The 27148-nt window shown below is 35.8% G+C and overlaps 2 protein-coding genes across 2 annotated transcripts; both read left to right on the top strand.

Moving 5' to 3' along the window:
- The first annotated feature begins 7262 nt into the window (after positions 1 to 7262).
- On the top strand, positions 7263 to 7996 carry LOC147299235 (uncharacterized). Its single transcript, XM_086229784.1, has 2 exons — positions 7263 to 7617; positions 7803 to 7996. Exons 1-2 carry the CDS (start codon positions 7263 to 7265, stop codon positions 7994 to 7996), a joined length of 549 nt encoding a protein of 182 aa, XP_086085910.1.
- An 8618-nt stretch (positions 7997 to 16614) lies between these two features.
- LOC147299234 (short-chain dehydrogenase/reductase 1-like) lies at positions 16615 to 26512 on the top strand. Its single transcript, XM_086245660.1, has 6 exons — positions 16615 to 17389; positions 23854 to 23933; positions 24161 to 24404; positions 24896 to 24973; positions 25061 to 25246; positions 25920 to 26512. The coding sequence occupies exons 2-6, from the start codon at positions 23902 to 23904 to the stop codon at positions 26295 to 26297; spliced, it is 918 nt and encodes a 305-aa protein (XP_086101786.1). The 5' UTR covers positions 16615 to 17389; positions 23854 to 23901; the 3' UTR covers positions 26298 to 26512.
- The last annotated feature ends 636 nt before the right edge of the window (positions 26513 to 27148 follow it).

Raw genomic sequence — 27148 nt, 5'->3', positions numbered from 1 at the left:
ACAAAATCAGAATTATAAAGTGCAATGCAAATATTCAAGATAAAGAAAAAAAAAGATATAATAACAGTCCTTATTTAAAGAGGATGTCTGCATTTTTCAAAATCTTCGACATAGTGCCTACATATATGAGGTAGACACAGTGGTGAAACCAGGATTTGAAACTTAGGTGGACTAAATCTCTATACAATTTTTTTCCTAATAAAAAAAAATACACATAAAATAAACCTCTATGTTACAAGAGAATTTTATTAATATTAAAAAAATATGTACAAGAAGAATTTTCAATTGTGCCTTTTTGATTTTTCAGATTTTATAATTATTGGGCTTGATATATATATATATGTAATCAATCACTTTTTTTTAAACAAAATTATTGGCTTCATGTGTCTCCTTCTGTCACTGGGTAAATAGTGTGTCAACACAAAATTTCAAAATTTGCTACAATACATCATTTGTGTTGACACATTGTCTATCATCCGCAAAATTTTAAAAATGTGAACAATCTCTCTAAACAAAAATTTGGTATAATAATATAAATGGAGAAGCAATAGTAATAGTAGTAGTAGTAGTAGTATTAGTAGTAGCTGTAATAGTAGTAACGTTAATAGTAGTAGTAGTAGTAGTAATGTTAATAGTAATAGCAGTAGTAATAGCAAGAGCAGTAGCAGTAGCAGGAGCAGTAGCAGGAGCAGGAGCAAGAGCAGTAGCAGGAGCAGTAGCAGGAGCAAGAGCAGGAGCAGTAGCATTAGCAGGAGCAGGAGCAGTAGCAGGAGCAGGAGTAGTAGCATTAGTAGTAGCAGGAGCAGTAGCATTAGTAGTAGCAGGAGCAGTAGCAGTAGCAGTAGCAGTAGCAGTAGCAGGAGCAGTACCATTAGCAGTGGCAGTAGCAGTAGCAGTAGTAGTAGCAGTAGTAGTAGCAGTAATAGTAGCAGGAACAGTAGCAGTAGTAGTAACAGGAGCAGGAGCAGGAGCAGTAGCAGTAGCAGGAGCAATAGAAGTAGCAGTAGCAGTAGCAGCAGCAGGAGCAGTAGCAGCAGCAGTAGCAGTAGTAGTAGCAGTAGCAGTAGCAGTAGCAGTAGCAGTAGCAGGAGCAGCCTGTGCCGAGACACCGTGGAAGTTCAGCATCATGAATGAGATGGTGGTGGCAATTATGATGGTGGTGCTGATTTGTGCACTGGATTTTCCCATTTTGTGATCTTGATTCGATGGTCTTTGTGTACCTTCTTGATCGATTTTGTTGTTGCAGCACAGAGTGATTGAGTGAGGGAGATTGTGAAAAAAAAGAAGAAGATGGGAGTTAAATATTGGCTTGAGTTGGAAATAGGGTTTTCCTAATTTTTGGTAGGGGAAATTAATGAATGCACACAACTACCACCCAACCCTGGCTTATACATTCATTTCACCGTCTTAGTAGTTAGTACTCTTTGGTTTAGTGGTAGAAGATTTAAAACTCACACTTTACATGGCCAAAAAAAACAAAAAATACTCACACTTTCTTCTGTATTAAAACTATTTTTTGGCTTTTTAGTTTTTTATTTAGGCCCATTTCTTAATTTTGTACGTCTATTTTACCCCTTAAGATAATGGAAATCAATTAAGAATCCATAAATTTAAGCATTTATTACTTTTAATTTTGAATTTAAAATTTTTTATTTCCTAATATTTTATGACGCACCTACATTTAATTCCAAATACACAATCATCATGAACACGTTAAACACCAAATATATACGTATAATTTACCTATTATATAGATAGAGAAAAATGAACAAATAAGGCTCCAAAATTTAAGAAAATAAAAAGGTAATAAAATCAACACAAATACGAACCTATTCCTAAGCTAGGCATAAAATCACAATTTTTTTACATATATAGTCATACAATGCAACAAGGTGTACAAACTCATCACCCAATCTCCAACCTTAAACCATTATTGTTTTTTCTTAATTACCTTCCCATAAGGTATACAAATCGACAAAAACTACATAACAACATTTTATCAAGTATCTAAAGAACATCACCTAACACACTCCAAATAGTCATCTAAACTCTATACTCAACTCCACTAAAAATTCAACCGATCATGAGGTGTATAAACCAAAGGTATCCCCACCCAAAATAGGTATATAAACTCAAAAGTACAAAGTATCATCACCTCTAACACAGGTAAAAAAGAATAGAAAAATAAGAAACCTCTAGATCAGGTCAAATAAATAAGAAGAAGATACATTTGGCTTAGGTAAAGAAAAAGATGAAAGAATGAGAATTAAGATACCTTTCGCTCAAGTTAAAATAAAAAAAAGGGTTTTTTTTTTTCATATTTAGTACCTGAACTTTGACCATTGTCTTAATGTGGTACCTAAACTTTTATTTGTACCAATTGAGTACCTAAACTTTTATTTTGTGTCTAATAGGTACCAAAATGAATTTCTGTTAAAATTATCAACAAAAGTTAGGGGCAATATAGTCACTTCAAAAAATTTATTTTTTATTTTTTATTTTTTTTGTTTGTTGTGTGTTTTTTTTAATAATTTTAAACATATAAAGAAAATAATTAAAATATACTTTGACTATATTGCCCCTAATTTTTATTGACAATTTTAACAAAAATTCATTTCGGTACCTATTAGACACAAAATAAAAGTTTAGGTACTCAATTGGGACAAATAAAAGTTTAGGTACCACATTAAGACAAGGGTCAAAGTTTAGGTACTAAATATGAAATAAACCCTAAAAAAAAAGGTAAGAACAAGAAGGAGAAAATTACACCTCTAAATCAGGACAAAATAAAAATAAAAGAAGAAGATGGAAGATGCAACAAGAAGAACATGATGAAACAAAAAGAAAGAATAAGAAGACGATTGAAAAAGAAGGATGACAATTTTATTTATCTTGTTATCAGAAGTTAATTCCGAGAAAAATATACAAACACGCATATATATGCATATATCTTTGAAAAATGATGACACATGCACAACCATTTATGTACGAAAATCCAAAATTACAACTTGAAATGGAAAAAATTTAATTGTCATAATCATAATTGTTAAATGACAATTACTTAAAATATGATATTCATTAATTCAAATTGTAACTTTTAATGTTGAAAAGTTACCATTTGAAAATATAGGGGCAATATGGGGCTGTTGAGTAATTAGATGACTCATCAAAACCTATAAAGGGAAAGTAATCCAACTTGTCATCAATCAAAATAAGTTTCAATTGAAAGCCAGAAACCATTGGGTTTTACACAAAGTCATGCATACCTATTGAGTTTATTTCTAATTATTAATTATATGTTTAGCCTAAAACATGACACCCAAGGACAATGGTCCAAGGCCACTTTCTAATGAGTAGCGTTCAACATTGTTTACTGAACGCTCGTAGCATTTTGTTTTTTGTTTTTTGTATAAAACTATTCAACAGTTTCACCACAATTGGGTTGAAATTGTTCAATATTAAATCATATAAAATTGATATTTATACAATATTTAATGTTTTTGGTTACATGTACATGTTACTGTTTACTCTAATTTTATATGTTAATGTTCAACCGTTTCAACCGTCCTATAGAAAAAAAAAAAAAAAAAAAAAACAGAGCTGCCAACCGCTCAACCCTACACAAACACAAAGCGGAATAGCGTTTCACGAAGTATACGGGTATAATATTTTAAACAACCTAAGTAGACGTTTTTAATGTTGAAAACTTTAAGCGAGTTATTTTATCATTGAAGTCCTTGAGTTGGCTATTTTATCATTCACTGTTATTTTTTTATTAAAAAATATGAATAATTAATTTGTTTTCTTGTATAGACTACGTGCGATTATAGAATGGAAAAATTGGGTTACTGAACCTTACCCCAATACCCCATATGTCACTTTAAATAAGAAATTTTAGATTCTATATAACTTGATTATATTTCAAAATGTTGCAATATATGATTGCCATAAATTATGTTCAATAGTCTGTTAACAAAATTTGACACATGATTACGCGACATGTCGGGCAAATTTGTCAGAATGACTTTATCAGCCTCAAACCAATTTCTAACAAACTTGTTAATAACAAATTGAGGCCAACTGCGGATTCAAATCCGTCATTAGATATACTCGCCGGTGCATCTCCACTTCCAGAAAACCAAAGAGTGGTTGTGAATTTATTATTTAAGAGACCAAGCAATACCTTGAGCTGAAATATCTACATTTAATTAACACTAGTCATCATCCAGACATTAAGTCCAATTGATGAGATAGCATCAGCAACCCCTGAGTGTATCGATCCTCCACAGCATTCCAAATTTCTAGAAAAAATTGCGGTGTCTAAAGAGATGAAACAAATATTGAGATAGATCTGTATTGGATAGAATGGGTGAGAAAATGAGTTAAGATTAAAATATGTTGTCTACAATTTTATTTCTTCTAATATAGCAAAAAATATTAACATATATACCAACATACACATCATTTAGTAAGCCAATATGGACAAACAAATTAATGACTAATCAATACTGAAAAAGAAAAAAAAAAAAAAAAAAAAGCTTGAGTGTAAATAACAGATTGCAGCCTCCCAAGATTCAAAACAATATTATATAGTTACTTGTTTAGGTTACACATCAATATATGTATGCATTCTCTCACAAGACTCACAAAAAAGAAGTTATAATATCTTCTTGGAAGATTTTTATGCTTTTTTCCATTCTGTTTTGGTATGAAACATTGGGAGACTTTCTATAGGCCTTCCACAATGGTGAGTTTGAGTTTGAGAGTGAGAGTGTGTGGAAACCCTCATTTTGTCTACAGTGGGCCGGAGGTATGAGAGTGAGGGTGAGTGAGGGTGAGAGTTGAGAGCTGGGAGAAGGTCCGGCTGAGAGTGAGAGTGTGTGATTTTTTTACTTAAGTGGGCCCCACCGAATTTGAAAAGACCATGAAGGGCTTCAGCAAATATCAAAAAGCTAAAGCTGAGTCCGGAATTATGAAAGAAGACAGAGGCAATTCGGTACATGCGGAGGGAGAGAATAAAGTGGCCGACAAGCCACTGTTCACCGCAGCTGTTGTCTGCCACTCGTCGGGACGCGCGCCTGCTTCACACGGTCGGCCAGGATCTTCCGCCAGTTGCAGATCAACGGCCACAAATAAAGCCCGACTTCAATTTAAAAAAAAAAAAATCTAAGCCAGCAACACGTGGCAGCGTCTGGAGGCTCAGATTATCAAGCCGTTGGAGATCAACGGCTACAATTAATTGCCCGTTATAATGCAATTAAAAATACAAAAAAATTACCAAAAAAATTTGAAAAAATATGTAAAAATTGTGAAAAATTTATAACGGCTATTTCATCATTTTTCCTATAAATTGAGCATTCACACCTCATTTTTTCACACATCTATCTATGCAATTCATTTATTTTATCAATCTATTCAAATCACCTCACTTTTCCTAGAAAATTCTTTTTTTCCAATCATGGAAAATGCAAAGAGAAAGAATTGGTCCAATGAAGAAAAGGTAGCGCTTGTTGAAGCTTGGATGGAAAATTCGGAAGATTGTGAAATCGGATCCAATCAAAGAAACATGAAATTTTGGAATAAAGTGTACGATCAATTTATTCGGAGATATCTTCTCGCCGTTAGGAATGGGCGACAAATTGGGGCGGTCATGGCTCACTTCAAGAAAATAGGGCAAGCCACCTCGAAATATCATAAATGTATCTTGGCGGCCGAACGATCACGCACTAGCGGGCAAAATCAAATTGATACGGTGAGTTTTGTTGATTAAACTCAACATAAATGCCCTATTTACTTAATTTTTGCTAGTTAAATTCAAATATTTTTGTTAATTAAATTTACATATTTATGTTTGATCAATATGTGTGTACTATATTTCAAATTGTGTATACTTAATTTTTGCTAGTTAAACTCAAATATTTTTGTTAATTAAATTCACATATTTATGTTTGATTAATATGTGTGTACTATATTTCAAATTGTGTGTACTTTATTTTTGCTAGTTAAACTCAAATATTTGTGATAATTAAATTCAAATGTTTGAGTACCATTTATAATACATTAATTTGTTTTCATATTACTAGGTGACCTTTGCCAACGCACGATACCAAGCAACGAACTCAAGAAACCGTCCTTTTGCTTGGCACCATTGTTTTGCTAAGATGCAACACTTTGTGAAGTGGCAACATGCACAAACCGACACCCCCACTGAGGATGATACCGAAGCTGAAGCGGTTCAATTGAGCGCGGATGAGGATGCACCGGCCTTTCAACCACTTAGCGGTAGTCGCCCGAGGCCACCTGGCAGAAACAACTCCAAGAGGGCCAAACAAGTTGATACTAATGATGATGACCTTTCCGATAGTATTAGATTTCTTTGCCAAGGGCAGAAGGACATAGCTGCTTCATGCGACCGATTGATCAAAGAGCACACTGATTTTAAACAAAAGCAGCAAGATTATGAGGTCATGGGCAAGGACCTCACCACCATGCACGAAGAACAACGAGCGTTTTGGGAGGCACGACAGCGTGAAATTTTGGCGAGGTAGAATGCAAATGCTGCTAACGAGGCCAATCAGGGCACGTCAAGCTCGGGAGGGTACTTCCCCAACACTGACTTTTCACAATATGACTGATGTGTCATTGTTTTTCCAACTATTTCTGTCGTGTACTTTATGTATCCATTTTATTATGAATTAAAATAAAATACCCTATTATTAAATATGTCTCGGATTCCTTTACTTTTTCAGGATGATAAGATAGCCTATTATGACTGATGATAAGATTATGATTCGTTTAACTTTCCAAGATGATAAGATTCTGATTCGTTTAACTTTCCAAGATGATAAGATTCTGATTCGTTTAACTTTCCAAGATGATAAGATAGCCTATTATGACTGATGATAAGATTCTGATTCGTTTAACTTTCCAAGATGATAAGATTTTTATTCGTTTACATTATCACACCTAGTCTATAAATTTCACCATGTCCTGCCTTCACCAATTCACCCTGCCTAGTAATTGCAGAAAATTCGTTTACACTCTGCTTCAGGATGTCTACCCCCCACAATTATGATTCAGATGAAGAGATGTTTCAGGCACAACTAAACATGTACGATGACCAGCTCGCAAATATCACGGCGTGTGCCATGGCTGCTTATCGATGACATACACAACGAAGTCAAAGAAGGCCAATACATGGAGGCACATCCCAACCACGACGATATATCCCTCGAGACCGACAACTAGGCCATGGTCTTATTATGAGCAACTATTTCGACCCTGGAGCAAGATATACTGAAGAGATGTTCCGACGACGCTATCAGATGAAGAAATCATTGTTCCTAAAGATGATGCAAGATGTGTGCAATAAAGATGTCTACTTCCAACAAAGACAAGACGCTGCTGGAAGATGGGGTTGCACGCCAGAGCAAAAGCTGACTTCGGTCATGAGAATGCTCTCCGCTGGGTACTCGGTTGATGCCCCAGACGAGGGCTTCCAAATTGCCCAAACCACAGTGCTGGAGTCATTCAAGAAGTTCATAAGAGTTATTCCGGAGGTGTACGGAGCGGAATACCTCCGCACACCAACAGTGGCTGATCTCCAACGGCTATTGCGTAAGGCTAAAAAAAGAGGATTCCCATGTAGCTAGGGAGTCTAGATTGCATGCATTGGGAATGGAAAAATTGCCCAGTAGGACAACAAGGGGCATATCAAGGCCATTATCACACCCCAACTGTGATATTAGAGGCAGTTGCCGGGTACGACACGTGGATTTGGCATGCCAATTTTGGTTTTCCAGGGAGCAACAATGACATCAACGTATTGGATGGCTCACATATTTTTGATGATGAGGAACAGATGCGAAACCATCAGATCAAGTATAAGGTTAATGGCAATGATTACACAATGAGGTATTATCTAGTGGACCGGATCTACCCCAAATGGGCCACGCTTATACAAACAATAACGAATCCGGTAGGAGAGGCAAGTTAGCTATTTGCAAGATATCAAGAGTCATACCGGAAAGATGTCGAGAGGGCGTTCGGGATTCTAAGGGCTAGATGAGAGATTCTAAAAAAGCCCGCCAGAGGATGGAAAGCCAATGATCTGGGCTATATTATGAAGACATGCATAATTTTGCACAACATGATCATTGAGAACGAGCGTCCAGAGAATGAGGACGATGAATCGGACGATGAAATTGACCACGTTCAGGAAAGGATCTCCCGGGCTATGGCACGGTATGACACTGAACCATATGATAGAGGCCAAAGTTATCAGCCAATTCTTTTAGAGCAACGGCTTTCCCGGGTTAGGTTGATACGGTCAACAGCACTCCACCAGCAACTGAAGAATAATTTGGTCCAGCACCTTTGGACGCGAGAAGGAAGTTGTGGCCAAGCACGACGCCGACGCCGGCGATGAACGCTTAAATGTTGAAGATGTCTCCAATACCATTGTGTGTTTGTTTGTGTTTGTGTTTGTGGCAGTCGTTTTGTGTTTGTTTTTTTTTATTTGTTTATGTTTATTTGTGTTTGTTTGTGTTTGTCTTAAATTTTCTTGTTTTATGTTGGTGAAATGAAATAAAGGTATTGTTTTCTTGTTTTATGTTGGTGAAATGAAATAAAGGTATTGGTGGAGACAAAATATAGAATTTATATTTTAGGTAATAAAATTATAAATCAAAATATAGTCAATATTGACTTTATATTAAAGATCTCTTTTAAATAAAACTAATGGTATAATTTTTATAAATATTTAAGCTATAAATTATAACTTAACTATAACTTAATCTAACTTAGGCTTAATTTAATTATATACAATTACATTACTCTCAGCTCTTACTCTCAGCACCACTGTAGCTTCAGCACATATCACTCTCACTCTCAGGACAAAAAATCACTTTTCAAGCTAAAAAATCACTTTTCAGGCCATGTCTTACTCTCACTCTCACTCTCACCACTGTAATGGCCTTAGAGTACATTAATATTTTCTTCTATTTTGTGGTTGAAAATGAGAGGTTGAGGAACAAGACAATATTGAAGATGGTGGGCAACCCGAAACATGATATATCACGTTAGTGAGAGTGGTCCTGCAAAATTAACTAGCAAGAGAGTCCAAGACACAAAGTGGGTGTCGTGTGGCTGAGAGTGTTTTGTTTTCTCATTTTGGGAATTGGAAGTTGAGGACCCCAAAAAGTGCCGGTAGCTACTGGCAATTATGAAAGGGTCAACAATTTTAACTGAGGAAGCATCATACGCTTGGAATTGTTAGCTGTTCATACATGATGGCCTATACTCAAGGAGTAAAATTTCGGTTTCGAGGAAATTTTCGATGGAAATTTCGATGGAAATTTTCGTGGAAATTTCGATTAAAATTTTGATTTCGATAAAATTAGACAAAAACGACGGAAATTGCTATCAAAATACGGAAATTTTGAATGAAACTTGACCATATGTTTATTGAACATATTATCTACTACATTTATAAAAAACATTGAAGAAACCAAATTATATAGTAGGTTTCATATGATATAAGGTAAATATAATGCGCGCTGGACAAATACTGTTAAATAAAATTAGTATAATGAATAAATGAAATTAGTATATTATTTATACTCTATAATTTAGAGACTAAATCCTAATACTAAACCTTATATACTCTATATACCTTAATACTCTTTATACTCTATAATTTATAGACTAAACACTATATGCTCTATAATCTATACTATATATTGTTTAGGATATGCTATAGGATATTAGTGTTTAGGCCCTTTAGGATATTTTTAATTATTTTTTATATATAAATATATTAGAGTTTAAAAACAACTAAACGAAACACCAAAATGACCAAACGAAACCCGAAACCCGAAACTTTTTTTTTTTCTTTCCAATTGCCCAAAGTCCCCAAATCTCAATCAACCCTAAACTTTTTTTTTTTTTTTCCTTTTCATTTGTTTTCCCAATTATTTGTTTTTATTTTATACTTAAAATTAAAGAAGGGCAATATCTTTTACCAAAAAAAAAAAAAAGGAAAATATCACTGACATTGCTATATTAATAGTCAGGAGGAAGTTTATTGGGAACCATTATAGAAAAAAAAAAAACAATAAATATAAACAGAGGATTCAATCCCCCTAAAAAAAAAAAAAAAAAACTCCAACCCTCCAACAATAAACATACCCAACCCATCTGCGTAATAAGTCACATTAATTAATATAAATAAGGACACATGGTTTTGAATTTCTCACTTCTCTTTCTAAGTTTCTATTTCTCATCTTTTTTCCCAAAAAGTCGAAATATGGCAGCCATAAATAAGGGTTGACCACATATGTAATTGTGGCAACTATGTGACCATTCAATAATTATATATTTTTAATAAAGTTTATAAATATTTATAATGGTTAATTTAGAGCTTAACATTTATGCTTAAAGTCTAAAGACTATGTTGTAAATAGAACTCAAGTATTATCAAAAGTAAGTTGTAATTGGCATATAGTCACAATTGTGTAATTGTCATATACAATTGTTTTTTTTTTTTTTAACGAAAAATGAGTGAGCCTTCAAATGAGCGTTTAATGGGTATCTGAACATTGGACAAGGCCCTAAAGAAATTCCTTCCCTCCCCTTAATATATAAAACAAAAAAATTTGTGAATTAATATTGTATCAAAAAAAAAAGTTGTTTTGAGTCTTGAGACTTGTACAAAAAATAATAGGATTGAAAATAATTTAATTGTCATATAAATATAATTAAATAAATTTAAAAACAACCATGTGAAGCAAACCCAACAAAAAAAATAACACATATGAATATATGATGAATAAGGTTTTCTTTTTTTAATGTGTAAGGTTCGAGATAATGCACTAGCCCTACAAGGTGCATTGTCAAATTGTCAATAATAGCAAATATGTTATAGACTTATAGCCTTTTGACTTGTAAAAGTAACTCTGCAGTTTTACTTCCCCATTTCCCCATTCCTTCCTTTTTTTTCCGTAAAGATGCTCTAGGCTCCAGCTCCCCCATTTAGCCATTCCCCATTTCCCCTTTCTTTCCTTGTTTTTTTTTCTTCTTTTCCTTTCTCTCCAGACTTCACCCAGACCACCCTTTTCTTCTTTTCCTTTCTCTCCACAAACTCCACCCCGTGCTTCTCTCTCTCTCTCTCTCTCTCTCTCTCTCTCTCTCTCGGCATCCCCATCACCAGCCCACCATCACCCTCATCTCGCCGCTGCCGCCGCCCTCCGCCGCCGAAACCCACCGAAAACCCAGCCCCTCTCCTCTTCTCTTCCTCCCTTCTTTTCCTCCTCCCTCCACGGCCTTAACTCCCAAGTGACAAAGAGATCTGAGTTTGGGGGAGATTTGGGGTTGATCTGAGTTTGGGGGAGATTTGGGGCTGAGTTTGGGCGAAATTTCGTTAAAATTTCGTCAAATTTCGGCGAAATTTCGACGAAATTTGGCGAAATTTTACAAAAATAAACATATTCCGAGTTCAAAATTTCGGGCGAAATTTAAGCGAAATTTCGCCGAAATTACCGAAATTTCGCCGAAATAATACCGAAAAATAATGGATTCGTGATAAAATTTCGGGACTTCAAAAAAACGAAAATTTCGGCGAAATTTTGCCGAAATTTTCGAAATTTCATTCCTTGCCTATACTTACTTGTTACTTAGCTATTCATTTATTAAAGTAGTTAGTAGCATATCAAGTTAACCGGCTAAATAGGTTGCAGGTAATCAAACTCCAAACCTGCACATATTGATTATATTTTTGCTACTACATGTGTCATATCTCTTAAATAGAGTTGAGATTCACGTGGAGCCAGCAACATCTTTATATAAATTATAAGAGAGGTGATACACCCGTGTAACAAAAAAAAAGTTAATAAAAATATTAAATAATACTATTTTAAGTCCCAAATTGGGAATGTATATAGTAGTTTATAAGGCTTTAGGGTCTCTCTTTTCGATTAAAATTCTTGCATTCACATATGGTCATTCTAGTCCGCATAAAATCTTATACTGCAATCCTATATATATACACTTTTAAACAAATAATAAGTTTTCCGGTTATGCTTATGTTATGTTTATGATCGATCCTCATGCTTAATTATAAGAGAAAATATGTATGTCCATATAGGTCCTTCCTATTAATAGATAACCTGAATATGAAATTCAATATAACTTGAAGGTTAAAATTGTAAGGTTCAAAATCGAGTTTTTCTATTTTGAGACCATAATAAATAAATTTATTATTAATTTACCATTTTTTTTTATGTCAGTAAAATTTGATTTATCATTATTTCTAATTGATTATTGTTTTAATAATTATCGAAAATTCAAATGATTAGAATACTGTGAAAGGACCTATTTTATCCGAATCATAGTACTGTAAGGTGACTTATGCGGCGATGCCTCCAAGCTGAAACACGGATTGGGCTGTGTAGGCGCTGCAGCATCCCATTATTATTGGTAAAAATGAAGCATCGATCCCATTATTATTCCAATCAAGTATCTACCATATTGTCCTTCGGTATTTCCAATATATCCCGTTATATTGGTAAAAATGAAGCATCCCATTATTATTCCAATCAAGTATCTACCATGTCCTTCGGTATTTCCAATATATGACTCGCTTGTGACTCTATATATACATGTCCACATGCACGTCCATTGCCACCAAATACACATACACATGCATTTGCAGTTGAGTGAGTTTTGATATGTTCTTGATCCTTTAAATTGTGAATTCAGCGTCAAAGCTCGGGAGGTTACAAACATCTCAATATTGCTTGGACAGTACGTACGTGACTACTTTCCTGTAACTGTAAGTTCATATATATGGTTTCTTAAACTGCATGGAGAAAAAATTTATTATATTTAATTACCAACGTATTTATATGCTCCATGTCAATGTGGTAATAAATTTCTTATCCAAGTTTGATACGATCTTTTTTTTTTTTTTTTTTTCTATTTATATAGTGGGATTTGAACTTAGGGCTTCTCTAAAATAGTACTACTATTAGACTAAATAGCTAGCTTATTTGTAGTTCTAGTCCAATAGCTAGCTAGCATTTTTTTTTTTTTTTTCAGAAAAGAAAATAGGAAAATGGCTGTGGTACGTGTACTTTCCTTTGTGTTTTTTGTTGTAGTGAGGAAGAAAATAATTTGAAATATAAAGAAATGGCTGGAGCTTGGCCACAAGCAGGAATGAAAACACACTTAAATCGATATATACCAAGGCCAAGATAAAAGGCTTAGCAGAGCAACAAAAATATAAAGAATGTGACTGCAGTGATCCGGCCGGCTGCACTGGACAGGCGCTGAAATGAACTCGAGATTATAAGTTTGCAAGATGTGATTTTGTGATGTCCAGATCGAGTTGATCGCCTCGATCTTCAGTGTTGCATGCATGTATTTGGGCTCGATGAGGCCCAAACTAGGTTGGGCATATATAATATATATGGTCTTAGATGAAGGCTTTAATGACATGTTTACCAATCTGTAATCGTGTTAGGAAGAATTGAATTGATAAAGAATTTAATTCTCATTAAAGCTGTTTACTGAACTATTGGACTCAGAGTAAGAATGATATCATGTGAGCATTTGATTACTAAAATGCTCTTGTTTTAAATAAATTATTTTATATGTTAGTTAATAATGTGAGGGTATAATGAGAAAAAAAATAAAGAATTGAATTCCTCTAAATAAGGAATCAGAATATCAACTCCCACTCAAGAATCCAATTCCTCCAAAATAAGAAATTGAGTTCCTGATATCATGTGGGCCCCACTTGTGTTTTTATTCTTATATATTAATAAACACATGAATAGTCCATAATCAGAATCCAACTCCTTATTTTGGAGGAATTGGATTTCAATTACGAATTAGCAAACAGGCCATAAATGGCTTCAATCCCTTAGGCCCCGTTTGGGATTGCAGTGGAGGACCCAAAAACCGTTGTGGATGACAATTCTCAATCACCTACAACAGTTTTTGGTGTTTGGTAAAAAAAAAAAAAAAAACTGATTTTTCCCACAATTATCAACTCCCCACAGCAAAAACAGAAAACAGGTTTCTAGGTGATTTTGAAAGCTGCAGTGACTTACAGCAACAATGAATATTTTATTTTACCCATAATACCCTCATTGATTTCTATAATTTTTATTTTTTTATTTTAAATTAAAAAATATGTCAATTGTTAGTTATATTTTATATTATGATAATTAATTATGATATTTTATTTATACTATTAAAATTATAATATACCTAAAAAAATAATAGGCATACTTATTTAATAATGTTGTTCTTAGAAAAATTAATGCTAATAAAAATTTGTAGTAAAACATTTAAAAACAAGTAAAAAAAACATTTTATTTTTACCAAACAAATAAGTGAAATGCACTTTCAGCATTATGTCCATTTTAGTAATTATATACAGTCACAACATTTTTATATTAACATTTACCAAATACTTTGATACTGTTTTTTGCACTCACAGCACTTTTGAAAACATAGTTTACCAAACACTCAACTGCTTTGCTTTACTTTACAACTGACTTTACTTCATAGCTGTTTTACTTCATAGTTGTTTTTTCTCACAGCAATCCCAAACTGGCCCTTAAATTGATTGAATTTGACCTATCTGGTCATCTCGAAAATCTTTCCATATACTAGCCTCATTCCCTTCTAAGTATGGTTTTTTATATATATATATATATACTCCATTTGAATTCAAATTCTAGGTGTGCCCTTGGATAAGGGAGATGATCTTGGAGACATATGGATAAATTAATTAATTAAGGGAAAAATTTACAAACATGACACATACTTTGATGGTTGTTTCATTTTAGGATATTAATTTTACTTTGTGTTAATGAAGGACACATACTTTCATTTTGTGTTAATTAAGGACCATATTTTTTTCAGTTTTTATCTCAACTTTGGCCCGACGTTGGACCCATCAAAACTCCACCAAATTTAGAAAAATTATACTGGGTTTAAAGATATGCATCTCCTCTTTACAACCATATAAAGATTATCCAAATCGGATATCTACAACTCCAGATAATTGGCCCTAAAGTAGGGTATCCGAAATTGTTTGATTTTCCAAATTTTTTTCCAGAGGTCCGATTGGACAATTTCGGGTACCCTACTTTTGGGCCAATTATCTGAAGTTGTAGATGTTCAATTTAAGTGATATTTATATGGTTGTAAAAATGAGATGCATAGCTTTAAACCAAGTATAAGTTTACTAAATTTGGTAGAGTTTTGATGGGTCTAATATCGAGCCAAAGTTGAGATAAAACATGGTCCTTAATTGATACAAAATAAAAGTATGTGTCCTTCATTAACACGAATCAAAATTAATGTCCTGAAATGAAACAGCCATCAAAGTATATGTCCTGTTTGTAAATTTTTCCCATTAATTAATTAGGCTTAAGTTCTGGACTTGGGCCACACTAAACTTGGACCGGGCAGCTCACCTATTTAGTCTAGGCTTCTGATATCATGCCAAAACTTAGGCCACCAAGCCTACCTCTAGATCCACTAATAGGGTCACCTGGATTTGAGCCTTTAAAATTTATGGTCGATGGTCAAAGGTGGTCGACGGTGGCTGGCGATGGTCTCTTCCTCACCTTCGGCCACCATTGGCAGCCACCGCTAGCGACTGTCTCCGGCCACCGTCGACCACCTCCGACCCGACCGATCTCCTCCATGCTCCAAGTTTTATTTTCTAAAAAATAAATGTGTGAGTGCAAGGATTTGAACCCCCCCAATCTTATACACACAAATAAACTCTTAACTAACTAATTAGCTAAATTTGAGTTTGTGTTTAGTAGTCTATTTTAAATATCTATCCTATATTGCTAAATATGTGAAAATAAAAATCATATTTCATATTTTTTTTTATTTTTAATCATATGTTTAAATTCCTCATTGTAAAAAAAAATAAAATTAAACTAAAATCCTCACATTTAAATTTTTAATTCAAACAACAAAAATTCAAGTTTAAGGATTTTAAATACAAGGATTTCAAATGCATAGATTTGAAATCCAAATCCAAACAGGTCCTAAGGCAATATAGAATATACATCAATTTATTCTTTTTGGAAGGAGAATTAAACTCAGAATCTACCCTTTAGCTCAATCCCTATGAGATATCAACGTAAACTCATAAATCTTATAAAATCTTTGACCCAATATATTTAAACCAATTAATCAACGTAACCTATGAGATATCAACGTAACCTATTATATAAACCAATTAATCACTTCCGGCCTATGTATGTAACTCTACCAACAACAAATTAAAAACCCCAACCACTATGAAATAAAAACCCCAGCCACCCCAGTAAAAAGCATGGAAAGCCCTTAAGGCCGATGAGAAAGGCGTTGTGGCCTTGTGGGCTTCAGGCTGAAGAAAACATGATGCTATACTAGATGCTATACTAGAATTATGGACCACGTACATGCAAATTTTTCATTACCTACAAACAAAGAATTAAATTTTGTATTTTGGAAAATTTCAAGATTTCAAAATATGAAAATTTCTTTTGAAATTTTGAAAGAATTTCGATTTTGTTGGAAATTTAGACTAAAACAATCGAAACTTTTAACAAAATTTTAACAATTTCGATTTGTTTATTTTGAGTGCAAAAATTTCAAAACTTAAAAAAATAGAAATTTTGAGAAAATTTTCGAAATTTAATTCCATCCCAAACTCTTGAAGCCCTAGAATTACTTTCATTCTTCACTCATATAGATTAATTCCCAAAACTATTCACAAAGCATAATTTAACCCTGCTGTTTTGAGAGTCAACCGCTCCTCCTCCCAACCATCCCCCCTTCCTCCCTTCCTGCCAATCTCTCACTCGCCTCCACCCATTTCTCGTCCCTTTCTCACTCCCTAATTCTCAGGTCTCTCTCTGAGAGTTAGCTTCACCCTCTGGTGGTGATTTTGCTTTTGAGCTCTATGCTCATATCTGGCTCTTTTCTTCTCCTCAAGTTCTCGCCGTCAAGCATCGTGTGGTCACTACTTTCGTCACTCTCCACTTCCTGGCCTGCCTTCTTCGTCAGATCTGAGACTCCTTTGATTTTTGGCGATGATAATTGGATCGTGGTTGTCGCAAAAACGAATATGTCGCTATATCATCGGAAGATGTGCGCTTCGGCACGGGTGTTCGCACCTCCATCTTCCTTGGTTTCTCTTGGCTTTTCAGCGCCTCTTTGGCTACTCCGGTGGTGTTGGTTTCTGCTCGATCATGATGTCACGAGATCTTGGGATTTTTATGGGCTGCCTTGCTCTTTTCCACCTCATAGTGGTCTTTTCTTCTTCTAATCTATGGCCGCGGCATGGTTTCTCTGGAACACTGCCTTAGCCTAGGTAACACTACAAGAAAAACATATTTGGGCGACGAACATATATTCGTCGCCCAAAGCAATTTAGGGCGACGAACAAGAAAATTTGTCGCTCAATGTCATAAAGGTTTGGGCGACGAATTACACGTTCCTCGCCCAAAGTTACTTTGGGCGACGAAATGTGTTCGTCGCCTAAACATTAACAACAAATAATTAATTGAGAAATACATTGGGCGAGGAATATACATGTTCGTCGCCCAAAGTGCCTTTGGGCGAGGAAAACGAAAATTTGTCGCCCAAACTTACTTTGGGTGACACAATATTTCGTCGCCCAAACTCATTTTGGGCGAGGAATATACATATTCCTCGCCCAAAGACACTTTGGGTGACGAAATTATGTTCGTCGCCCAAAGGGTCATCCTGTTTTGTAATAATGGTTTGGGCGACGAATTGTGAGGTTCCTCGCCCAAGATAACTTTGGGCGACGAAATTTGTAGTTCCTCGCCCAAAGTAAGAATACTTTTTTGTTTACAATTTTATATATGTAATAACATACTATACGATTGTATTTCCAAATATCATAACCATTCATTTTTTAATTCCCCACTTAAGGATCATCCATGCAAAAAATTAGCTCAATCGGAGATGTAGAAGTTAGGTAACGGTGGTTGAACTTATGAACGATTGTAAATTTTGTAATACGAATCGAAGTATGAGATGAATTCCGATTTAGCCGATTTTTTGCAGGGATGATCTTCCAGTATAAACGAATAGAATGAACGGTTCCGATCGTTGAAATCACATTGTAGTCTTCACAAATTGTTGAATAACCAAAATTTCTACCCAAAAGTTAATATAATTATACTCTTCAAGTGTATTTGTATGTAGAAGATCACTTTTGTATTGTGTTTTTAACGATCCGAACCGATCATTCCTTAGTGCCTCACTTAAGGATCATCCATGCAAAAAATTAGCTCAATCGGAGATGTAGAAGTTAGGTAACGGTGGTTGAACTTATGAACGATTGTAAATTTTGTAATACGAATCGAAGTATGAGATGAATTCCGATTTAGCCGATTTTTTGCAGGGATGATCTTCCAGTATAAACGAATAGAATGAACGGTTCCGATCGTTGAAATCACATTGTAGTCTTCACAAATTGTTGAATAACCAAAATTTCTACCCAAAAGTTAATATAATTATACTTTTCAAGTGTATTTGTATGTAGAAGATCACTTTTGTATTGTGTTTTTAACGATCCGAACCGATCATTCCTTAGTGCCTCACTTAAGGATCATCCATGCAAAAAATTAGCTCAATCGGAGATGTAGAAGTTAGGTAACGGTGGTTGAACTTATGAACGATTGTAAATTTTGTAATACGAATCGAAGTATGAGATGAATTCCGATTTAGCTGATTTTTTGCAGGGATGATCTTCCAATATAAATGAATAGAATGAACGGTTCCGATCGTTGAAATCATATTGTAATCTTCACAAATTGTTGAATCACCAAAATTTCTACCCAAAAGTTAATATAATTATACTCTTCAAGTGTATTTGTATGTAGAAGATCACTTTTGTATTGTGTTTTTAACGATCCGAACCGATCATTCCTTAGTGCCTCACTCAAAGATCATCCATGCAAAAAATTAACTCAATTGGAGATGTAGAAGTTAGGTTTAGCATTTAGGATGTATGAACGATCTTGATTCTTATAATAATAATCGAACGGGTAGATGAACTCCGATTGAGCCGATTTTTTCCAGGGTTGATCTTTGAGTATGAACATATATGAAGAATGGCTCTGATTGTGATAATCACGTTGTGGTCTTCACAATTATTGAAGCTACAAGGTTTTAACGAAAGAGTTGATATAATTTTATTCTTCAAATGCAAAAACCACTGATTTATATGTAGAACCTTATATGTCGATTGTGTTTTTAACGATCTGAACCGTTCATTTATTAGTTTGTCACTCAAAGATCATTCCTCTAAAATATTAGGTCAATTGAAGATCTAGAAGTTTGGTATTGGAGCTCGAACGTATGAACGATCATGGTTCATAAAAAAATTCAACTTTGGGCGACGAAATGTAGCTTTAGGCGACGAACAGTGCGTCGCCTAAAGTCTGAAATTATGGCGGGATAAAACGGAGCCCTAAAGTCAACAACTTTGGGCGACGAACATGAATTCGTCGCCCAAAGTGACTTTAGGCGACGAATTAACATGTTCGTCGCCCAAAGTGACTTTGGGCGACGAATTCATGTTCGTCGCTTTAACATACTTGGGCGACGAATTAACATGTTCGTCGCCCAAAGTCACTTTGGGCGACGAACATGTTAATTCGTTGCCTAAAGTCACTTTGGGCGACAAATTTATGTTCGTCGCCCAAAGTCTTTAAATTTATACCCATTTCTGGGTTCACTTCAGTCAGCTCACTCACTCACTCACCTCACCCTCGCAGCGCCGCACCCTCCTCCTTCCCTCAGCTCTCACTCCCTCCTCCTCCTCCTCCTCCTCCTCCTCCTCCTCCTCCCTCCTCCTCCTCCCTTCGCCTCCTCCTCCTCCTCCCTCCTTCCCCGTAACCCAAAACCCCCCCCTTCGGCAACCCACCCACCCCCGAAAATACCCACCCCCGCCGAAACCCACCCCCCACCCGAATACCCACCCCCGCCGAAACCCACCCCCCACCCGAATACCCACCCCCGCCGAAACCCACCCCCCACCCGAAACTCACCCTCCCCCGATAACCCACCCCCACCGAAACCCATCCCCCCCCCCCCAGCCGAAACCACTCACCCAAAACACCCCCCCCCCCCGAAGCCGAAACCAGCTCAAGGTATTTGTTTTTTTTTTTTTTTTTTTGAATTTATGGTATTTTATGGTATTTTCTGTTTTTTTTTTGGTATTTTCTGTTTTTTATGGTATTTTCTGTTTTTTTTTTTGTATTTTCTGTTTTTTATGGTATTTTCTGTTTTTATGGTATTTTCTGTTTTTTATGTTTTATAATATTGTGGATTTTGTACTTGTTGTGGATTTTGCATAAATTGATTGTGAAATTTCTGATTTTAGTGGTAATTAGTTAATGTTGTGGGTTTTTTTAATTTAGTGGTTTGGTTGTGAAATCTGAATTTAGATTGATGTTGGGCTCATATTTGACAATGATTTATTTTTTTGGTGAAGGAAGGATAGTATTGCATTTGTTGTGAAGGATAATTGCATTTTTAGTGAGGTATGTGTTTAATCTATCTTCTAGTTAAGTTTTTGTATGATTTAGTATTTAATGTTTCATATATAATTGTATTAAATTTTTGAGTGAATTAGTTTGTATGTTAAAATTAATTATAAAATTGATTAATTAATTTGTATGTTTTTATATGCTAAAATTTAATAGTTTGTTTGTATGCTTATATGTATATTGTTAGATTAATTATAATTTAGTTTGTATGTTACATTTAGTTTAGTTGTAATTGCAAAATTTCCGATGACGTAGTCCAGCACTCCTCGAGTACTGGGTGAGGTCATGTGGCACGAAGCGCTTGTGCGAAGTTATCAATCGATAACTTTGTACATTTAACTAGTCGTGCGAAGTTATCAGTGGATAACTTTCTGAACTAAATTTAAATTCACCTTAGACCCGTTCGAGAGTCTATTGGACGCGCGCATGGGCGCTGGGCGTGACTGCGCTCCAATATGATTCTTGAATTGTCCAAATTACCCATGAACAGTTTGGGAGTGCACAATTATGTGTTGTGGTTAGCGGTTCATGTGATGTGGATTAGTTAGTTTGTTAGTTTTTAAATATAAAATTTAGTTTAATTACAAAATGTAGATTAATTAGTTTGAGAAATATATATAATTTAGTTATAAGGTGAAAGGCGATGGAGTCAGCTCCCAATGATGTAGTTCAGCCATCCTCGAGTACTGGGAGCCCCTCTATGCCACGGAGGGCCCGTCGATCTCACCGCTCTAGTCAGGTCACCGCTTCCGCTTCCGCTTCATCTACTGCCACGTCATCCACTGCGACGAGGGGACCATGTAGTGGGTTGAAGTCCTCTCGGATTGTGCGCAGTACTGGGGCGCGGATTCCAGTCATGTGTGTGCAAAACGGCCGACGACCGTTAGATCCTAACGTTGACAGTTTGTTCTCGCATGATGTGGGGGCTATTATTCGTGCCGAGTGCGCCATGGTTGCAACCACTTGGAAAAAATTGCCGGCAGAGATTCAACACAAAGTGATCCGCTCCATCTCAGTGAGTATATAGCTCAATAATTAATTCAAAATGATAAATTTGATCATTCATAACAATCTAATATTTTTTTCAGGTTAACTTTGACATTCAGATGAATGATCCCCTCACTGTCACGTACATGACAGATTTACTCATCAAGTCCTACAGGCAGTGGAAGCACGAACTACACGTGCATTTCAAGGGATTTTCGTCGGCAGTTGAGGCATTGGCGAACCCCCCTATGGAGTTGGTAGAGCGGTCTGACCAGTGGCGTTTTTTGTGCGATCATTTCATGAGTCCGTCGTTTTTGGTACGTTTTATCATCTTAAGACTTTAAAAAATCGATTATTGTTTTGTTATTCTATTATTGTATACATACACTAACATATTTATAATTTGCTTAATATTTAACAGAAGAAGTCGGTCGCCAACGCCAGAAACCGGAAAGGGAAGCCGTTTAACCATCATAGTGGTCCGACGCCCATCTCATATCGAGTGGAGTCGCGACGTCAGGTACGTCATTATTTAATTTAATACATATATATTCTTTAATATTGGTTGGGTCTTTGACAAAATTATTTTCTTTTTCAGCGTGGGTCGCAATTCCCGGAGATAGATACTTTCGGAGATATCTATGTTCATCCCGGTTGTGATGCGGCCAAGGCAAAACATGTTAGTTTTTTATATTTTAATTTTTTTCACAATTTTTTATATTTATTTTTCTAATTGGTTACTTGTATATATAACATTTTGAAGGATGAGATGGTGGCCAACTCGAGAATATATTTGGAGAGCTTGGCCGAGCAGCACCCTCCGGGTACTCCGTTGGAGTCGATTCCAGTACCCGATCCCGATGTCGGACTTCGTATTATGATAGACTCACTGGGTGTTAGGCCCGGTAAGGAAATACGCGGCATGGGATATGGGCGGATTCGTGATGTTCGATCCTCGTCTTCGTCTTCATCTTCGTCTCAGCCATCTGCAGTCGTCGCAGGGTTGTCCGCTCAAGTGAAGAAGTTGCAGGAGGACTTACGAGCTGAGAGAGCGGAGAAGGAGGCGTTGTATGCTGCATTGACCAAGGCGATACCTGGGTTTGTCCCGCCACCATCTTCTCATCAACCTCCGTCAGATATGAATGATGATGATGCTACTAGTTTAGAATAGATTGACTATATATATTAGGGTTAATTACTACTTTGTATGGATATTTTGATATATAAATTTATGAATTTTGTTTTATATAGTTTTTGAATAAAGAATTTTTTTTTAAATATTAAATTTAAATTAAAAAAATAATTTTTTTTAAAAAAAAACATGTTTGAGCGACGAAATTTTTCGTCGCCCAAAGGGTGTTTGGGCGACGAATAAATCTATTCCTCGCCCAAAGCATGTTTGGGCGACGGAATTTTTCGTCGCCTAAACATGCTTTGGGCGACGAACAAGGGTGTTCGTCACCCAAACACCCTTTGAGCGACGAAAAATTCTGTCGCCCAAAGAACGTTCCAGCGAGGAAATTAGTTATTCCTCTCCCAAATCTTGTTTAGGCGACGGATAATTTCGTCGCCCAAACATGCTTTGGGCGACGAATAAGGGTGTTCGTCGCCCAAACCCTCTTTGGGCGACGAAATTTGTCCGTCGCCTAAACATTCTTTGGGCGACGAATTTTATGTGTTGGGAGACAAAAAATTTCGTCGCCCCCAGGTGTCTTTGGGCGACGAAATTTATGGATTCGTCGCCCAAACTCTGGGGCGACGCATCTTGGGCGTCCAATTGCTCGACGAACCAATTTCGTCGCCCAAACGTTTGGGCGACGAAACTCTACTTTGGGCGACGAATTCCGTTCCTCTCCCAAACCCTTTTTTCTTGTAGTGTAAGGACTTTTGTTAGAGTAGGCTATTTGGTTTTATTTTTGTTTGGGCCGTGCTTTGGGCCCCTTTGTAGTTGGCAGCTTGTTTCTTGTCTCCTTGGCCCCTACTTGCCACGGTTTAGAAGCCTGCACCTTTTTTTATTGCTTACTTTCCTTATGTATTTCCTTTCATTGTTTTGGGCGTCTTAGCTCAACTATATGATTGTACTTGTCACTTGCCTTTGGGCTTAATGAAAGTATTTTCATGACAAAAAAAAAAATATAAAAAATTCCATGCCTCCAAGCGACAAAGAATTGTTTCTTTTCCCTACTTAGAACTTTGAAAAACTTTGTTTGAGTGCAGGAACTGTAGAGTAAATATCTTTTAACCTGTTGAGCTCCATATATAGTTTCAGGAAGAAAACAAGATCACAAGGATTCTCCAAGCATTTGTAAGAATGGGAAGCAGTGAAGCATATGCAGCAGAAAGGTACACATTCTTATACTAACCCAGTTTATAATATAATTAACCATGTCTTTACAATCTTATAAAGCATTAAGGCCCTGTTTGTTTGGCCGGAATCCATATCAGGAATAATGGGAATCGGTTTCTCTTTCCATCAGAACATGATTTTTCCTGGCTTGTAAACCATTTCATTTTATGAATTTGTACAATTTCTATTCTCATTTTAACATTCCGGTCAAACGTGGTGGTAGGTATGCGGTGGTTACAGGGGCAAACAAGGGTATCGGCTTCGAGGTAGTGCGGCAGCTTGCGTCTGAAGGTGTGATGGTGGTGCTAACGGCTAGAGATGAGAGAAGGGGAAGGGAAGCCACATCAAAGCTCCATGACTTGGGTTTGTCAAATGTAGTCTTTCATCAACTGGATGTTTTGGACTCAGTTAGCATCCAGTCCTTGGCCAACTTCATACAGGTCAAATTTGGCAGGCTTGATATCTTGGTAAGCTTTCTATTTAATTACTCCTACTTGGAAGAATATGCCGTCACAAATTTACATTCCCCAACAAAAGATGCCCTCGAATTTCTTAATATATATAAGTGTAATGATAAAATTATTGGTACCATCTTAGTGTTCATATCCATCTGTCCTGTAAATATAAAATAATATAACATAAAATGATCTATTTGTTTAAGTGGGCCCTATCTTTGAGAAAAATATTTCCAGCAATGTAGTACGTGTAGCATTACTCCAGTAGAATACCCAACTCTAGAATATTGAGGGATGAGCTAACCAATAGAAAGTAGAAAGCATAGGTGCCAAATGACCTTTTTTCAGTACCCATATATACCTGAGCCAATAGGTACCTCTTTATCAGTCTTATGTACAAAGGTAGTGATTATAATTGCTGGTTCTTTAATTAAGCTTTGCCATGTTCTCAAAATTTAGTGATTATAAGGTCAAGTGGTCAATTGATCGTTTGATTCCTGCAGGTTAATAATGCCGGAGCTTCTGGAGTTGTAGTTGTTGAGGAAGAACTAAAAGCCCTTAACATAGATCCCACATCTTGGGTAAGTTAAGGCTGTATCTCACTCATGTTCATGTAGCCACAACTAAGAATTAATCAACACCTTTAACTAGTTGTCTTTATAATGCAGCTTTCAGGCAAAGCAGTCAATAAAATTCAAGGTGCAATTAAACACACTTATGAGAAGGCTGAAGAATGCTTGAATACTAATTACTATGGCGTCAAAAGCGTAACGGAGGCTCTCCTCCCACTCCTGCAACTCTCCTATGCAGGAGCAAGGATTGTGAATGTCTCCTCTCTAAGGAGTGAACTGAAGGTCAGCCTAGCCTTTCATCATTCACATCATCATAATTAAGCATAACGTACTATCATCAACTAGCCCTGTGGGAAATGAACCCAATAAGTATTGGAATCTTTGTGGTACGTAGAGGGAAACAAAGTTATATGGAAAAAGCTGTGGTTATGAAGAAGATTGAATTGCCCTAGACAACCTGCCAGTTGACTATTTAAATCAACCTAATTAAACCAAACCATCTTTCACCAATGGTATGGGACTCTACTAGGTGGGATTCTAAAACGGAATGTCACATGATTTGTATATAGGGGTATCATGCATGTTATTGTTAGATAGACAACATGTTATGAGACTTTCAGTTTCAATAAACACATCCAAACAAGAATTTACCTTAACTATCCATGATTAAAATTAACTGTCTAACAGTCTAATAGTGGCCAAAAAAAAAAAATTTAACACTTTCACAACATAAATGTCAAACTTTTTGGTGAGAAAACAGTTTCCTGCATACTAGCTTGTTTTCAGCGAATCCAATATGAGCTGCATAACAGACCAGCATGGAAATTTTCTCATATTTCATCCATCAAAACTAGTCATTCACCCCTACATATTCTTCTGGATATATCTCATCTACTTGTCTCTCTTTGAAAACAACCCTCAACAAGATCTCTAACCAAAGCCTCAATCCATGCAGAGGATTCCAAGTGAAGAGATAAGAAATGAACTTGGGGATGTAGAAACATTGACAGAGGAGAAAGTGGATGCATTTTTGAGAAGATTCCTGCATGATTTTAAAGAAAATGCAATTGAAGCCAATGGATGGACAATGATGCTGCCTGCATATAGCATTTCCAAGGCCACCCTGAATGCCTACACTAGAATCCTTGCAAAGAAGCATCCCAACATGTATATCAACTGTGTGCATCCAGGTTATGTTAATACAGATCTCAACTGGCATACAGGGACAATGACTGTGGAAGAGGGGGCTGAAGGTCCACTCATGTTGGCTCTTCTACCAGATGGAGGCCCTACAGGCTCCTATTTTGATCGCACTCATGTAGCAGACTTTTGAGATCGATATGTTAGCTAATTATTTAAGGTGCATTGCTATAAGCCTATAAATAATCCTAAGATTTATCTATTGCCACATGGATATTTTTATTATTATTATTATTATTATAAATGGAGGGGGTCAAATTTGGGAGCATAGAGAATAATTTTATGACCCTTCTAATTGGATTACTCAAACAATTTCATTTTCACGAGTATGCACATTATTTTAATGAATTTGACATATTTTAATTTAGTGCTTCAAGGAGTTACGTGCAATGAATTCCCTCCCCCTGCCATGATTGAGGGGTTTGCATTTAATGATTTATACTAGAGAAAAGGCAAATAGAAAACACAATTGACATTTTCTTTAATTAGGTCCATTTAATAATGTTTTTCTTTTAATCTAGTACTTCTTTCTTTAATGAAAAAAAAAAAGGAGAGATTTTGGAAGTGATTTATGGTAGATGAAGTATATTTAAAAGATGAAAATTAATCAACTGACTAAAAAAATATATAAATAAATCTACTCTATCTACCCTGACCTCCATACTCACCCACCTCCTTACAACGACCTAAATTTTTAAAAATTCTAAAATTTTTTTCTCTCATTTTCTCATATCATTATTCTTTTGATTATACTGTTTTTGGGTGATGGACAATCAAATCGACGTCGGAGAAAATTTACCTAGTGAAAAGGTAAGCAAAAAAATTCTTTTTGTGTCAGGCTTTCAAATTTTTTTTTTGGGTAGGACAACCATGTGATGTTCCATGTACCAGATTCTTTGATATCAAGCACTTGTAATTCAAATAATCGCATACCAAATGCAGATCTTCGATCAAAGAGGTCAATGATTACATCACATATGAATA

The sequence above is a fragment of the Dryas octopetala genome, chromosome 1 (genome assembly GCF_963921425.1).
Source record: "Dryas octopetala chromosome 1, drDryOcto1.1, whole genome shotgun sequence".
In the NCBI taxonomy this organism is placed as follows: Eukaryota; Viridiplantae; Streptophyta; class Magnoliopsida; order Rosales; family Rosaceae; genus Dryas; species Dryas octopetala.
Note: the sequence above shows the minus strand (reverse complement) of the source record. Positions and strands in the feature narration are given on the sequence as shown.

Bases quoted from the DNA above. Each gene is read 5' to 3' on its own strand.
- LOC147299235 (XM_086229784.1), top strand. From the start codon at position 7,263: ATGAGCAACTATTTCGACCCTGGAGCAAGATATACTGAAGAGATGTTC. The intron at 7,618-7,802 runs GTAAGGCTAAAA...TTGGTTTTCCAG, and splicing joins TGATCTCCAACGGCTATTGC to GGAGCAACAATGACATCAAC.
- LOC147299234 (XM_086245660.1), top strand. From the start codon at position 23,902: ATGGGAAGCAGTGAAGCATATGCAGCAGAAAG. The intron at 23,934-24,160 runs GTACACATTCTT...ACGTGGTGGTAG, and splicing joins GAAGCATATGCAGCAGAAAG to GTATGCGGTGGTTACAGGGG. The intron at 25,247-25,919 runs GTCAGCCTAGCC...CAATCCATGCAG, and splicing joins CTCTAAGGAGTGAACTGAAG to AGGATTCCAAGTGAAGAGAT.